This window comes from Nesoenas mayeri (genome assembly GCF_963082525.1).
Source record: "Nesoenas mayeri genome assembly, chromosome: 14".
Classification (NCBI taxonomy): Eukaryota; Metazoa; Chordata; class Aves; order Columbiformes; family Columbidae; genus Nesoenas; species Nesoenas mayeri.
Genome location: NC_137556.1, coordinates 14,827,555 through 14,842,629, shown reverse-complemented (window position 1 = coordinate 14,842,629; position 15,075 = coordinate 14,827,555). Strand labels below are relative to the sequence as shown.

General features: G+C 40.6%; 1 protein-coding gene across 6 annotated transcripts in view; it reads right to left on the bottom strand.

Annotated features, from left to right (window-relative positions):
* The window catches only part of TENM2 (teneurin transmembrane protein 2), a gene marked incomplete at both ends in the record, with an annotated part of 489,425 nt that overhangs the window by 17,031 nt on the left and 457,319 nt on the right, over positions 1–15,075 (bottom strand). For 5 of the 6 annotated variants that reach the window (XM_080353522.1, XM_080353523.1, XM_080353524.1 and 2 more), the window contains 6 exons: positions 2,814–3,688; positions 4,183–4,337; positions 5,845–6,077; positions 9,839–9,859; positions 12,787–13,036; positions 14,577–14,720. In XM_080353522.1, the coding sequence (XP_080209648.1) occupies positions 2,814–3,688; positions 4,183–4,337; positions 5,845–6,077; positions 9,839–9,859; positions 12,787–13,036; positions 14,577–14,720 (1,678 nt within the window). The remainder of the gene's footprint in view (positions 1–2,813; positions 3,689–4,182; positions 4,338–5,844; positions 6,078–9,838; positions 9,860–12,786; positions 13,037–14,576; positions 14,721–15,075) is intronic. The other variant, XM_080353526.1, reaches the window with a different exon arrangement.

Below are 15,075 nucleotides of genomic sequence, written 5' to 3'. Positions count from 1 at the left end.
TGGCAACTCTACATCTTCTCAGTTTTTTTATTACCAGCTTTGTGGTCCCTGGGGTTTGAACCGTGCGCTGCTCCACAGCTTGCAGGTGGGGTCACCAGGACAGCGGCATATATGGTATTGTAGAAAGGAGCAACAGCAGCTTGTGACTTAACATAGAGCAGGGCAAGGTGCAGACCCACATACAGTTACATATATCCCTGTTTTCTCTCCCTAATAAAACACAAGCTATTTCAAGAAGAAAACTGCAGCATTCTCTTAGGATGGTGTGAAGACCAAGTGGAATGCCACTGAGGACCACTTCAAAGATCTGTGCTTCATGCCCAAGCCCAAGTTAAAATTACCCCATGTGAGCCTGCTGGTAGCTGTTGGATTATTTAAGACCCTTGCTTGTTCCTACTGCAAATGAACCGTGTGCATATGCACATGCACCAGGTATATTATAATATGCATATGGAGTGTGTGTACACACACACAAAAATAGATTGTGTATGCATTTCTCTGCGTATATACATGCATACCCGGACACACTGTACAGGTTTAATTCTGTGAACATTTTCAGAATACAGTTGCAGATAAAAGAGAGGAATATACCCACTAAGATAGTGCGGCACTTCAATGCCTGGCTCATATAAATGTACTGAAATAAATTTTTCAGAAGGGTTCTTAAACTTTACTTCATGTGTTATTTTACTACTAAAAAGATATTTGTTCTTTTCCAGTTCTGCTGCCATATTAACAATTTATGGTATTGATTACTTCTGTACGAATGCATGAATTTAATGGCACAAAACCCGATTTTGTTATCCTTACAAACTCTCATTGGCTGAGTATTTCTTATGTCTTTAATTGATACTAACTTATAGCTACCAAAATGATGAATACAGAACTTTCCCCTTGGAACTGCTTTGTAGAAAAATATAAACCAGAAACCAGTACTGAATGACTGTGGACTGTGACTGTTTAGGTTTGTAAATCCGATTTGACTAATTCTCATGATCTTATTAATTAAACCCTGAACTGTGGGGGTACATGAGATGACAAAGAATATTAAGGAGGTACTATAAGTCAGCTGCTTAAGATCAGCCTAAAGGAGATGTCTCTATTTTTCTGGTATTTTGTAATGAGCATCTCCGGTGCATACACGTATCTACTGGTCCTCAAATAGAGGTTTCCAAGAACATATAGAGATACTTATCTTCTTTTAACCTCCTTGTGAATGGCATTTTATGGCTATTTTTCTAACCTAGATAATACTCACCACGTATAGTTCATTTTACACATGCAGTATAAAGTACATGCATTTTTAATGTAGCGAAAAGTCTGTATGTACAATTCTCAGCCACTGGTTATACCAGTTTTGAAACTTGTAACTTTCTGACGACCTTTTTAAATATTTCATTGATTTTCACGTAGAGTTTTAAATTACTTTGCTATTTAATTTCCTACAATTAATTACTTGTGTTTTGATAAATAACTAGTTTATATGACTTCTGATCTGAATCTTGAGCTACCTATAGAGGAAAAAACAACAACAAAAAGCCTGCCTAGAAGGGCACCCACACCTCATCAGCAATAATGTGAGATTTCACCACTATCTAGTACAGTGAGATTTTACTTGGTCTTGTCATCAGCTGGTAATACCTTCATGCGTTCACATAACTGGATTATTTTTGTAACTAATGTATGGTAAACAAATACTCTTTGCAAAATATTAATGAGAAAAATCCTCTGGATCTCTACCGACTGTCTAGAACTGTTGCAGTAGTTCAGTTTCCAGGGCCCACGAGAGGGCACTGCTTTCCTTTGTACAGAAACGAAACGTGTGATGGACAGAATACTGACGTGCAATGCTGATTTAGACATCTTTTGAGCAGACTAAACCAGGTCTTTTTATTCCTGCTTTACTTACATTTTTGCTAAAAAGAAAGGATGTGGCGCCCAAGATAAATGCATTAATGAACTAAAATAGGTGTGTGCCACTGCTAGTCTGTAACCTTAAAAACAAGCCTACGATTTAAAACAAAATATAAATAAATCCCTATTCATACTTTCTACCCACTCATTTGAGAAATGGTATTTGGTAATCATTAATTAACTATTTCAAATACCATATATGGCATAAAACTTGCCAAATTTAAATAGTCACATGTATTTTGAAGGTAGTTTAGCTCCTGCTTTCAAAAATGGTTTTGATCAATAAACTGCAATAAGACTACTAAGAACAGGATGACTATTAACAAAAATCTGACAAGTTTTTTGAGATTTTTAATATACTTTTGAACTTCATCTCTGATGAATTTCATTTAAAGAGGGATTTCTGGATTTTTAATCGATATGCTTGTGAACACCAGGGTGCTTTTGGGTTATCTACAAATTACGGGAGCTACACCAGGGCTCTGACAGATAGCTGGGGATCTAATTTCCTCACTTGTCTCAAGAATGAACAATCAGTGAAGTTAATCAACATTTTATCAGCCATGAGTAATACATGAGTCTGAACGGAAAGATATATAATTTGAGTTCCGAAAGAAAGTGCAGAATTAAGGCTCCTAGCGAGAGGCAGCTCAGTCGGAGCCACAGGTTGCTGGGGGCAGGAATCGAGGTGGGTCGGTACCCACCCAAGGGACCCGGCAACACTGGTGAAATCAAGAAGCCACATAACCATTTGCAGTACCACACTAGACTGAGATGTATCGGCCTTATTCAGTTTCAGTGAAAAGCCTAGAACAAATTTCAGTAGGGTCAGTTAGGGACCTACTCACTACCATTTGAAAAATAAAATGTATGCTTAATATATCCAAAAACATTCTTACTCATAAAATGTTGTCCATCCTGTTTCATCACTCTTCGTTGCTAAGAGACCACTGTTTCCGTTATATGTCATTAATCCGAGCTCCAGGGTCTGTGTTGAGACTAGCTTGAGTCCACCATTAGTGCCAACAGCCAGCGTGACAATCTGATTATCCGGCATCAGTAAATGGCGGGGCATCCCACTGGCATCCCGACGGACCTTCAAGGAGTTGCCATTGTTGTCCATCACCTCCGTGACATCGTTATCGCTGCTATAGGTGAAATTGTACAAGTACTCCCCGGTAACAAGGCTGAGAGTGTACTGGTGAATCCCGTCAGCATTGAAGACATACAGCTCCTGTTCTCCTGGAGATGCAGCTTCATATTGGTTAAAAGAATTAAGAATGGGCCTGTTTTTACTGACAGCCCTAATGCGGATATTTCCAAGATCAGCTATGTAGATGGTACCGTCTGGGGCCACAGCTAAGGAAGATGGTGAATTTAAGATGGCATCAGTGGCATACCCATCATCCCCAGAATAGCAATTACAGTTGACATCATTTTTGCAATCACAGTCTGAAGCTGCCCCTGCAAGAAGGCATATTTCTCCATTGGTAGTTACCTGGCGTAGCCGATTAATTTTTTTTTCATCTGTCTCACTGATGTAAAGAACTCCTGTGTGTGAGATGGCAATGGCACTGGCTGATTCAAGTGCAGAATGAATAGCCAGTTTGCTAAGAGAGTAGTCTATACCAGGAACCTGGCAGTGCATGGGGCGTCCAGCAATAATGCTAACTTGATGATTTTCTGTGATCCGTAAAATAACATTGTTCTCTAGGACATAAAGTGAGTTGTCCATGGGATTGACAGCGAGATCAGTAGGCCACTCCAGCCGTACCTATGAGTTGCACAAATTATTACTGTAAAAGTCATAACTGAAAAGTACACTTCTAGTGTTTAAAATTCCATGTGTAACAACAGCAAATTAGTGAGGGGTTTATCAGAGTAAATCATGAAACCAAGTCATGAACGGCAACTATTTCAAACAATGACTTTGTTTTTCAGAAATATTAAAGCTACGTGCAGTGGTAACTTTGGATAATTGTGTTCCTGTGCAACAAATGAATGCTACATTGTGGAAGCTCTACAATAATTACAGAAAAACAGGCAATTAAGACAATAACTCCCATTACCTCAACCTTAGTTCTCTATAGTTGCATAAATAACCTGTGTTAGCCACAGTATGAGGATCACTCACTCATTTCGGTAATGAATCAAATCTGCTATCATCTTGTGCTGCATAATATATTTCTTAAGTGGCCAGGCAGTCATCCAAAATAGATGCCCATCTCTTCTAAGGCAGAGAAGAAAATAAATGCAGTAAGAGTCTACCTGGGTGACATCCATGCTGGAATCACAGCTGAGAGGTCGAACAGCCGTTAGGTCATTGGAGCCCAGCAGGGTTGATATGATTCCGTTCTGATCCACTTTTCTAATCATAGTGGCATCAACAAAATACATGAGTCCATACTTATCCACGGCAATTCCTGCAAATATAAAAACCAGGCATCAGCGAAGCAGAGAAGCTCCCAGCTTCAAGGCAGGCTTCATCTTCTTATCAAGTTTACAAGATGGTGACGTTTGTTCACTTCTCCTGTTCTTTCCTCCCTTCCAACCTGAGCACAGGTCCTGGAACCCTCCAAGTACCCATAGCTCTGTGGAATAAGTGGCATCAAGCAGGTATATCCTTCGGGGCCTTGAAGAAAAGAAAACCACAGAAACCCCCCAAACCTGCCAAAAAGCCAGCAGAATGCATCCGAATTCAAACTCTGTGTGACATATTACATAAAACCAATTAAAAAAAAAACCAAACAACTCCTAAGTTTTAATCTCAGCAATTTGAGGCGTTGCTTTCTTCATCTGAAGGATCTAATGAGGATGAAAGTTTTTTAGAAATCTTTTAAAATCACTTTAGAAGTGTTAAAAAATTAAGAGGACATCACATTCTTTCAGGATGTTTTGTCAATCTTTGACCTGCTGCAGTAAGGAATATGAGAAGAACATCTGGTGCTTCCAGATGAAGACACAGGGGTTCCCAGCCTAGAAAGAAAGGAAAGGTTCAGTGCATGTCCCATTGGGAGTCCTGGGAGAGGAGAGGCAGAGAACGAGAGGGTGCTGCCTCGGAGGACCTGGAGGATGCTGCTGCCTGCTGGGAACAAGGACAGACTTTTCCTCACTCGCCTTCCCTGCTTTGATTTGGCACACTGCCTTGTCCAGTTCTTGGGCTGAAAATAAAATATCCATCTACGAATTCTGTCATCAAATGGTTGTAGTGCCAGTGAGAGGAGATACAGCTTTACCAGCTTAATGTCTATGTAGAGGCTTAACTTAAAACATGCAAGCAGCCCTATCCTGTTAATATACTCAGTATGTATTAACTGAAACTATACATAGAAACAGGACCCTTCATTTTCATTGTCTTTTACAATCATCTAGCTGTTTTCAACCATTGAAATAAAATCCAAAGATGTTTGAAACACCTGGCAATACACCTGATTAATCAATCCTTACAATTAAGATGAAACAATGGGAAAAAAATCTTAAAAAGAAGCACATCTCCAAATCTCTATATCATCTTGAAAACTTCTTGTTAAAAGTTAGAATCTGGAAAGGGCAAAAATCCTTTTATTTTTCCTTCCCTTCTGAAGAAAAAGGGGATACGTAGAATAAAAACTCAGAAAAAAGACACTGCAGGCAGTTTTTCTCCCCAAAGGCTGTATTTCAAACAGTAATTTGTTTCCCAGTTTACACGCTTGCTTCTTGGAGTGAGCGCTACCCTGCTAATTTGTGTTCTGTTCTCCTTTTGCAGCGTTCAGCGTTGGGGTAATAAAGTTTGCTTTAACTAAACAAAGCACGAACACTTGCCAATCCGCTGTAATTAAAGTCCAGAATAAAAACTACCGAGCAAGGAGTTGATTTAATTGCCAGATAATTATTTCCACATCCAGCCTAGCCTCACACAGTCATTTTCTCCGGCTTCTTTTCCTACGTTACCTCGAGGGCTCATTAGGGTTGCATCCACCGCCTTCCCTCCATCCCCACATCTGGCCTCGTCAAAGGGCAGGCACTGCTCTCCCGTCCCTGCCACCACTTCCGAGTTGCCAGCCAGGTCCTTCGTGCCCGTCAGGGACTTGACTTTGTATATCCGCCGACTATTGGTGTCCGATACGTACAGTGAGCCTGAAACAGGGTCCACGGCCAGATAGTATTTATGAGCAGGATTGTTGCTTTAGAGAAAAAGAAAGCATAAAAGAGAAACAGCTGAGCAGTCCAGAAACTTCACAGGCTTCCAGAGCTTAAATACTCATCAGGCACAGAGAGATCTGGAAAGAAAGTCTGACACCCTCATCCAGAGGTGGGGTCTGAAGGACTGGTATCCGAGGACCTAACTTGATTGTTTCACAAGCATTGTCATTTTAAATCTCATTCATCCTGCTACACCAAGCTTGCACAGCAGAGCCTAACAAGCCAAAGCTGCAGAGCAGACTTTCTTCTTGATCTCTTTAGCCCATTAAATCTGCTCCAGGTCAATTCTCTTTGGCTTATCGCTACCTGTTGCCCCCCTCTCTGCCACCTTGTTTAACTTCCCTTGAAAGCAGAAGTCATAGGAGTAAGACCAAAAAATCAGTTTCTGAGTTACTTATATTATGCCACAAGATTTGTGAGGTCTTGTATAAATAGGAGGCAGAGGCATAACAAATTTATTCTTTAAAGCAAATTTGTTCTCATTCATTCTTATCAAGAATCTCATTTATGTCAGATGAAGCTGGTTATATAACTAACAGAACTAAAAGCAGAGACCCCAAGTGTCTGACTTTTACTCCAAACCTTCTGTTATTGAAAAACTGGTCCTCAGTTTGTGATTAGAATGGGTGCTCATATGGAAATCTACTTTCTTTTCTGAAATATATGCTTTTTGGCAGCTTGTCACATTTTGGAACTACTTTAGCAAATCATCTGCAAATTGAGAAATGTCAATCTTAGCGAGATATATACATACATTCACACACACAGAACTGCAGTGCAGAAATATTTTCAAAACCTTGCCTGGCTAGTTTAACTCAATTCAGTTGGAATTTAAGCATGATGTGAATTTTCCAGCCTTTGGAGCCTATGGGTGAGTGTAAATAAGGTCAATGGTGGTTTCAAAGCATAGAAGACAAATGAAGACAGGAAGAAAATAAATGAAGGTTACTTACCAGTAACCAGAGATATTTGCCTCCAAATATCCACACTCCTAGTTTCATGTGGCAAAAGTGCCCATCTCCAAGAGTGAGGATACACAGAGGTAAGTTATGATGGACATAAGCCATATCTTGACCAGACTTGCTGAAACTATTGTAAGGCCAGTTTCGGCAGATGGATTATCAGCAGCACAAAGGCAACTGCGTTCATGTGGTCATGACCAGATTTGAAGGAATGAGGAGGCCCCAAAATATCACTTTCTACAGTTGTCTTCCTCTATGCCAGTCTTTGACGTGTCATGATTTTAGGTCAATAACAGTTTGTTCTAAAACTGTAGAAAGTAGGAAGGAGATTGGTTTGATCAAAATTCAGTAGGCAGAGGTAATACCATCTGCTGAAGTCTAGGAGTGTAGAAATTAGAGATGAAAAAACATAGTAAACAAAAAATACTTGGCAGGTTTATTTCATGCATGGATCTCGAAGTACTTTAAAAAGATGGGTATTAAACCCATTTTACAGAGGAGGAAACTGAGGCACAGAGAGGTTGAGTGGTGTAGACAAAGTTATGCAGGTAGACTAGTGACATGCTTGAGATTAGAGCACAATCTCTTTATTTCCCGAGTTCCTCTCCCTGTCTTCAGCAGCAGACTGCACCTCTTCACTAGACCCTTACCACGCTCCCTCCAAAACAAAGCTCCACTTTCTTTGCCACATTGAAAATTATTTCCTTCCATTTACATTTCTCCAGTCTCTCAAGTATCTGAGCCATACAAACCCCTGCATATCTGTCACTGTTTTGAAATTCTGCTCTCTTCTTCTACCATGCTTTTCCCTTAACACTGAGGACCAAGCTTGCGACACTAGTGTTGTGCCACACTTCACAAATACATCCACACTCAGCTAAAGGTTTTGTGACAGCAGCAGGTGAGATACCAGCCCCACCGCTGCTGCCGCCAGCTCTGCTCCAGCCCAGGGGGCCCTTTGCTGCCCTTCTACCCATGCGGCACCTCAGCTGGATGGGGACACACAGAGCAGCGGCCGCTTGGCCACACTGGAGGGGTCTCGCTTCTTTTTGGCCATGTTTTTGCCCACCTGCCTGACCGAGCACAGCCCTGCTCCCCTTCTGACCACAGCTATCCTCAGCTGTGTCCCCCTGACACTGCGATGGGAGAAGGTATGAGTTGGGGTAACGAGCAATGGCAGAACATGGGCTTATGTCCCTATCCTCTCCTGCTGTCATCGGTGTGTCCATGGAGCTCACACTGCCTTTCTCCACTGGAATCTCCCTTGGGGCAGTTTTGCCAGGGAGCAGCCCCTGGCTCTTGCATGAGCTGGGTCAGGGACCAACAAGGGAGGACTCTGCACCTAAAATACTTGAGGGACTTTGGCAGAAGATGACTGGTGGTGTTTGTTTATTTTGCATGCTTGCTGGCTTTATCAGGTATATTGTGATCTAGAAAGAAACGCTCCTCGTGTCCCCACAGAAACTACGAGGTTATTGCCTCAAACAGGGATGTAATTTATAACTGAATAGTAAACATTTTTCAAACTGGCATCTGAGCAGTTAAAGACCTCTGCCTCTCTTTTCTCAGTACCCTTGTATTTTATTTGAATTATAGGAAGCCAAAGAATGCACCTCGTGTTAAAAGATTTCCCATACCATCTGGTATTGCTTGCAGCCTTGCTCTTCTCTGAGCGTGAGCCTGGTGTCTGACAGCAACTACAGGCAGCATCGGCTTCTCCTCCCTGCTCTTCTCATACATGCATCAAAGTAACAATAGTGCAACAACAGCTTTTCTTCAGGTTTAACCAAAAGGAGAAGCTGCCCAGAGCAAATCTCTAAGCACCTGAAAAGTTAACCAAGCTTATAGTTCTAAATGAGGAGCCTCCAGCACCACCAACGATCATTAGCAAATTGTGAATGAATTCACCCAGATAAGAAAATTTAGTGGAGTTACACTTGCTATACCAAAATATATTGTAAAGCAGAAATCATACTGTTTAGTCCAGACATCTTCTGCCTCTAACTAGTATTACAGAAATGGAAAGTATGGTTTTAAAAGGGTGATGCACAGGACACTATGGAATAGTTTACAGCAGCTCTTCTTGTTCTCGCCCTTGATATTCTCCAGGGTGAACATCCTGTTCATCCCAGGTGTGGTGCGGGAGAAGGCACAAGCATTTCCCATGCTGCTGCCATCCAGAAGGCCTGGTGCTCAGGGGACATGATGCACAATATTTTCTCCTAGCGTCTGGAAAGGTTATGCCTCCCTCATGAATTTTACAGCGGCTGCATCTAGTGCTTGCACAGAACCAGCCCCACAGGTTGACTGGTGGTTAAAGGTATTTGATGAAAGAAAATAGAAACTAAATTATGAAAAAGGACAGAAGGTTCAGAAAATCATTAATGACCGGAAAATGAGTTTTTGACCTGTTTGCAGTCATTAGTGCTTTTGTGAACATTTCAGGTATTTGTAAAACTGCTGTTTTAGTTTACCTCGACCATTTAGACCAATTATAGACAGCAGGGAGAAGTGTTTATACAGAAGTTAGCTTGGGGTTCATTATACTTGCATTCTTCTAGAAATTTCTAATTACTGTCAGAACTTATTTGGTTGCTTTTTGACTACATTTCATAATTGCTAACGCTTATCATATTCATAACACACAATTAGCACATAAAAATGTTTCTCTATATGGTACATGAAGAACATAACATTACACAAGAAGCACAACACAAAAAGCAAACACAATGAAGCAAACAAACCATATCAAATTATATGGGAAAGAGCTCGTGTCTTACCTATGTTTAAACTCTTTATTTCTTTATAGAAAGGGAACAGAAGAAAAAAGAACAAACAGTTAGCTGAAGAATAGATGGTAAAGCAAACATAGTATTTGTTTTATTTTACAAAAGGACACAGGAGAAGATATCTCTTTTCAGCACTAGCCTTAGCTGGGTTTATGGATGAAGAGCGACTGGGGGTGACAGAGTTGCAAGCTCATTCCCTAGGAGTATAACCCTGCCCCCAACCCCCATCCCCCAGATATTTTACAGGAAACCTTCTGGGACCATCGAACGTTTTCACATGGAAATATGTGTAACTTGTGGGCTAGGAGCGAGAGGAACTGGCAGTTTTCTGTATACAGAACTGTGAAGGGGGAAGCACTGGGCTTAGGATATTGTCTGCCAGTTGGAGGCAACCTCTTTAATCAAAATGGTCTTCCAACAGGCTATTTCTAAATGATTTTCTACTACACAGTTCATTATCCTGTCCCTCCAGTCTCTAAAATAATTGCTTAAAGCAAGTTTGGATGCTACTTGGTATCTATTAAAGCCCATCAAAGCAAATCTTAGGGTAAAATAAACCCTTCTAAAGTGAGCAGTAGGATACTGTACAATGGAAGATATCCAGCACTAATTGATCCCTAATTTACTGTCTAGACGCAAAGTCAAAGTGTTCTCTCCTTCCCAGAAGAAAATTAACACATTCTCCACACCACAGTGTTTCACTGTGTTTATGTCATTCCGTTCAGGAATATCCACTGAATGAAGCAAAGCGATGCGTGACTCCTGAGCTGCAGCACTCCATGCACAGCCCCAAACTTGCAATACCAACATCAGGCATGACATGCAACACTCTGGAGCCAAAATTACTCATCAGCCACTCAGATCAGGCACCTTCATAAAGGACAGTGTGAAGCAAATATGCACACTAGGGCACTCTTGCTTCTGAAGTTACTCCGGATTTATACTGGCTTATGTAAAACCAAAATTCTATCCATTGTGAAATCTAACTACAGTGATGTATGTGATTTTTAATACTTGGGGACACACTATTTGCAACTTTATTCAAGCTACTTAATACTAGCTGAAGACTTGGCTCTTGTTCATGCTTAAATGGCTCAAATCTTCAAACTCTTACCCATGTAACTCATGCAGATTTTAAGACGACCACTGAATCACAATTATTGCTATAGATGATGTTTGCTGGAATGGACCTGAATTCCCTTTAGAGGAACAGGGGGCAAAAGACATTACTGCGAATCCTAATAATCTGTGTGTCAAGTCATCTGCAGCTGCCCAACACAACTAAAAATACAATACCTTCATTGTTCATTGCTAATAGTTCTAACAGAACCTAAAGAAACTATGCTATGGAAAATGGACTTTTTATGAAAGAAAATAAAAGAAAAGGTTCTTTACTGATGTCCTTTCCCATTTTCCCCTCACATATGCTGAAAAGCCCAAGCTCTCTCTTGGATAGAGGGAAAGCAAAGCGGCCAGGCTAACACTGTTATAAACTTGGAGACAACACTTTCAAATATCAGGTGTGCTAGAGAACTTTGGCACTGGCTGATATTAGGAAGTGAGGTGCATATAAATGCCTCACATTAAGTATTCTAATTTGAAAATGTTTCTCTTCACCTGTAAAGCTGCAGTCCTATTTACTAGAAAGCTAAACAGAACTGAACAAATTAGGAAAAGAAATCATCAGATTCTCTATAATGCAGCATTATAGTGTATTTTGATATAAATATTTATAGCAGGTCACACATCCATACCAGCTACCTTCTGTGGTTTATTCTGAGCTGCTAGCAGAAAGCATTGGATGACCTATGATTTTTTTTTTTTAATATAATGAGGCAGCCTGATGGTGCATGAGGTAGGTGTTAGAGAGTTATTTCAGAGTAGAACTGTCCTGAATCGGATCCTCTTTTCTATAAATCAAAATTCACAACAGTGACATCAACAGAATGACATGAATGGAAGTGAGGAATAAAATAGAGCTAGGCCCCCTATTCTCTGACAGTCCAATAATTTTGCACTTTCCCCCACTAATTAAAAACTGAAAATACAGTGGAAGAAGAGGAATTGGTTATTGGCCATATCATTAAAAAAAAAAAAGGCTAATGACCTAAATTCTCTCAATGTACTTTGCAGCTACATCCCATTTACAAGAGCACTAATCCTACTGCCTGAGTGGGCTGTAGAAGTACGAGAAGATAGCTAATGCAAGCTATTTTTCCTCATTTTTCTGCAAATACTCAACAGTGCTGTAACTGTAAGGTCCAGTTACATGAGTTACAGTTTGAAGCAACAGCTCTTGCCTCTCCTAGAAGAATGAAAAAAGGAGATGGAACAGAAATGGGTGAAGAGGTACACTCTATACTCGTGCTTTCCCTATTAAGTGACCACATCTTCATGTTGTGGGGAGGGGGTGTAGGATGAGGGGACAGAGATACAATCTGAAAAAGAATGCTGAATATGCAAAGTGACTTTGTAACTGTACTTGCCAACCCACAGAAACAGACTTATGAGCGTGGGAAAGAAGTGGGAAAGTGGCTCCCAAAACCATTGATAGGAAAACCTCCCTTCTGACCTCACGAGGCTGTTCCACCTTTGCTTGTCTCTGTGGCTCAGGACCTAAGGGCAGTCCATTCTGGAATTTTCAGAAAAAAACTAAATGATGTATAGTACTGAGGGGAGGTTGTATCAAATGACCACCAACAAGACAGAAGAAGACGGTTTGTGCTTTTTGTACATGTTGGTTTGCTCTCTTGAGCCCTCCTCTATAGTCATTGCTCTGATAAGCTACAGATTTTGAACTATGCATTTCTGTGCCCCATTTCTCCACTGGAATTTAAATAGGTTGAAAGTGACAATGTTTTACAAAATTATAAAAAGTAATGGTAAAGGCTGATTTGAGCACAGGCTACAGAAATGAAGTGCTAAGACTAACATCTTACCTCAGCTCCAATATACTAGTAACATTCCTGGATGGGAAGATACGCCGAATATAGTTAAAATCTCCAACAAAGAGACTTCCATCGATACCCACTGCAAGTGCTACAGGGGCCAAAAGCTTATTTCCTTCTGCCAGCCCGTTGCAGCTAGGGCAGGATATGCTTCTTCGGCGCCCGTTCCCCATAATGCTGGTTATCACAGCCGGCTGCTGAGTTAGAAACTGATTTTCTCCATTGCCTTTGTGCAATATACCTAATAACAAAGAGGAGAAGAAGTGGTTATTACTGCCAATGATTGCAGGTGACTTCAGGTAGTTCTCTTTTCAACAGCTGCTGTTAAGGGCTGTACCCTGAAATGACTCCTGCACTTGGCTCTTTGACGGTGCAAAAAGAGCGAAAGAGCTTTGCAGTAGTAAAAATAAAGGTGTAATGAAGATTCTCTCGAAAAACCACACACATACACAAGCACAGACTCAAACCTAAACCTGGAGTTCTCTGGTATTCATTCTGAGAGCAAACACTGCCATACAGCTCTCTGGCCTGGCACAAGGGTTTATCCGTCTTATTGACTGGGAAGTGAGGAGGCAAAGGGCAGAGCAGACACGTTCCTTGCTTGTGTCCCTGGATCCTCTCACTCCAGTTCCCTATCTTACACTTTGTTTGGAATTTTGTGCCAATCTTACTGTTCTCTTTTCACCTCTTAGTCTTTCACCCTTTTTTTTCTTGGAAAATGAGAAATGGAGATGGCAGAGGAGAGGACGGCACAGCACATTAAAAGGTAGGAGAGAGCTGGAACTCCTAGAAAGGCTGCCAAGGTTCAAGGGTGGGAGGCAAGAGGGAAGCTACTGGTAAGGATCTTCATCAGGCTTCAAGAAATGCCTTTAACATAGGATTTCTTTTAAAAATATTTGTCCAAAGAGCAGACCACTCTCCAGGAAGGGAGTGGATTCTCTGACACAGTGATCATTTTCAACGCATTAAAGATTATAGAAATCTGATCAGAAATATTTAGCCTCGTGTTCCTTTGGCAATGCAGTTGTACGATCCTAATGTAACTGGCTCCCCACTGGTGACAACAGAATATTGTGCACTATCCACATGGCTATCCTAACAGTGTTTGATCCACTGCACAGCACTTCATGTGTCTTCAAAGAGCCTGATCTTGCCTGTTCTGAACAGTACTTTAAATTTCTTGAGCAACAATATACTTTGCAATTTGTTAATGTGGGGATCAGCAGGGAGGCTGTAGAAAACACTTTACAGGGATCAAATGAAATATATGCAAATCATTCAACTCCCTGAAAGCCTCTGGTAAAATATGAAGACGATGAGCAATCAGCTTAGGATGTGTAGACAAAGTGAGGAAAAAACCAAACAGGTGACAAAAGAAGAAGACAAATGAGACTCAGTGTCTTGTTAGAAACTCAGACTCCTTTCAAGCCCCATCGCTGATTAGAGGGGAAAAAGGTCAAAGAAAAGGAACCAGGAATGGGTGTGGTTAATATCAGAAAACCAGGGAAGGAAGAAAGCCAGACATTGCAGGGGAATAAATGAACAAAAGAACGGAGGATAAAGATTTGGACTTGAAGAAAGTCATGCTGTGCAGAAGAGTAAAAAATTGCTGAAAAAAATTCTGACAACTGAAACATTTCCCATACCTTACTGAGATGAAGACGAAATAAAAAGAGTGTGGAGAAATTGCATTTTTTAAAGTGTAAATATAGTACAAATAAAAAGTGTTCACAGACAAAATTCCTTATAGCACAGAAAACATACGCAATTAAGTAACTCACCACTCTTGACATTAAGTACATGATGTTTATCCAAAGACCATCCTCCTAAATTTGAAGGATCTAGTTCAAACCCTTGCAGTAGTGCTGTCCTCTTCTCCCACAAAATGAGACTGGGGCAAGTCTCATATTCAAAACCTACAGAAACTGAAATAAAGTAAAATCTAATATACTTGCTGAACAAACACTGAATTAAACATCCAGAGCACATTAAAATCATTCAGCATTCTAGTTCCCCAGCCCCCTCAAGAAGATGGAGTGATTATATTCCTCTCTTTTATTCTACAATATTAAATTCAGATCTTTGACTAGACACAAATTTGAGACTTCATTCACACATACTCTGCAGGGATCTGATGACTTCTCTTTGAATAGCTGGTGTTGGGAAGTGACTGGTTTGGGGAGAGGAGAGTGAGAAATAGAATTTTAAAAATATAATAAAACTGTTCTGTCAGGTAACAGGATAAGATCAAAGTCTGAATTTGCCAGATGTTCACATCAT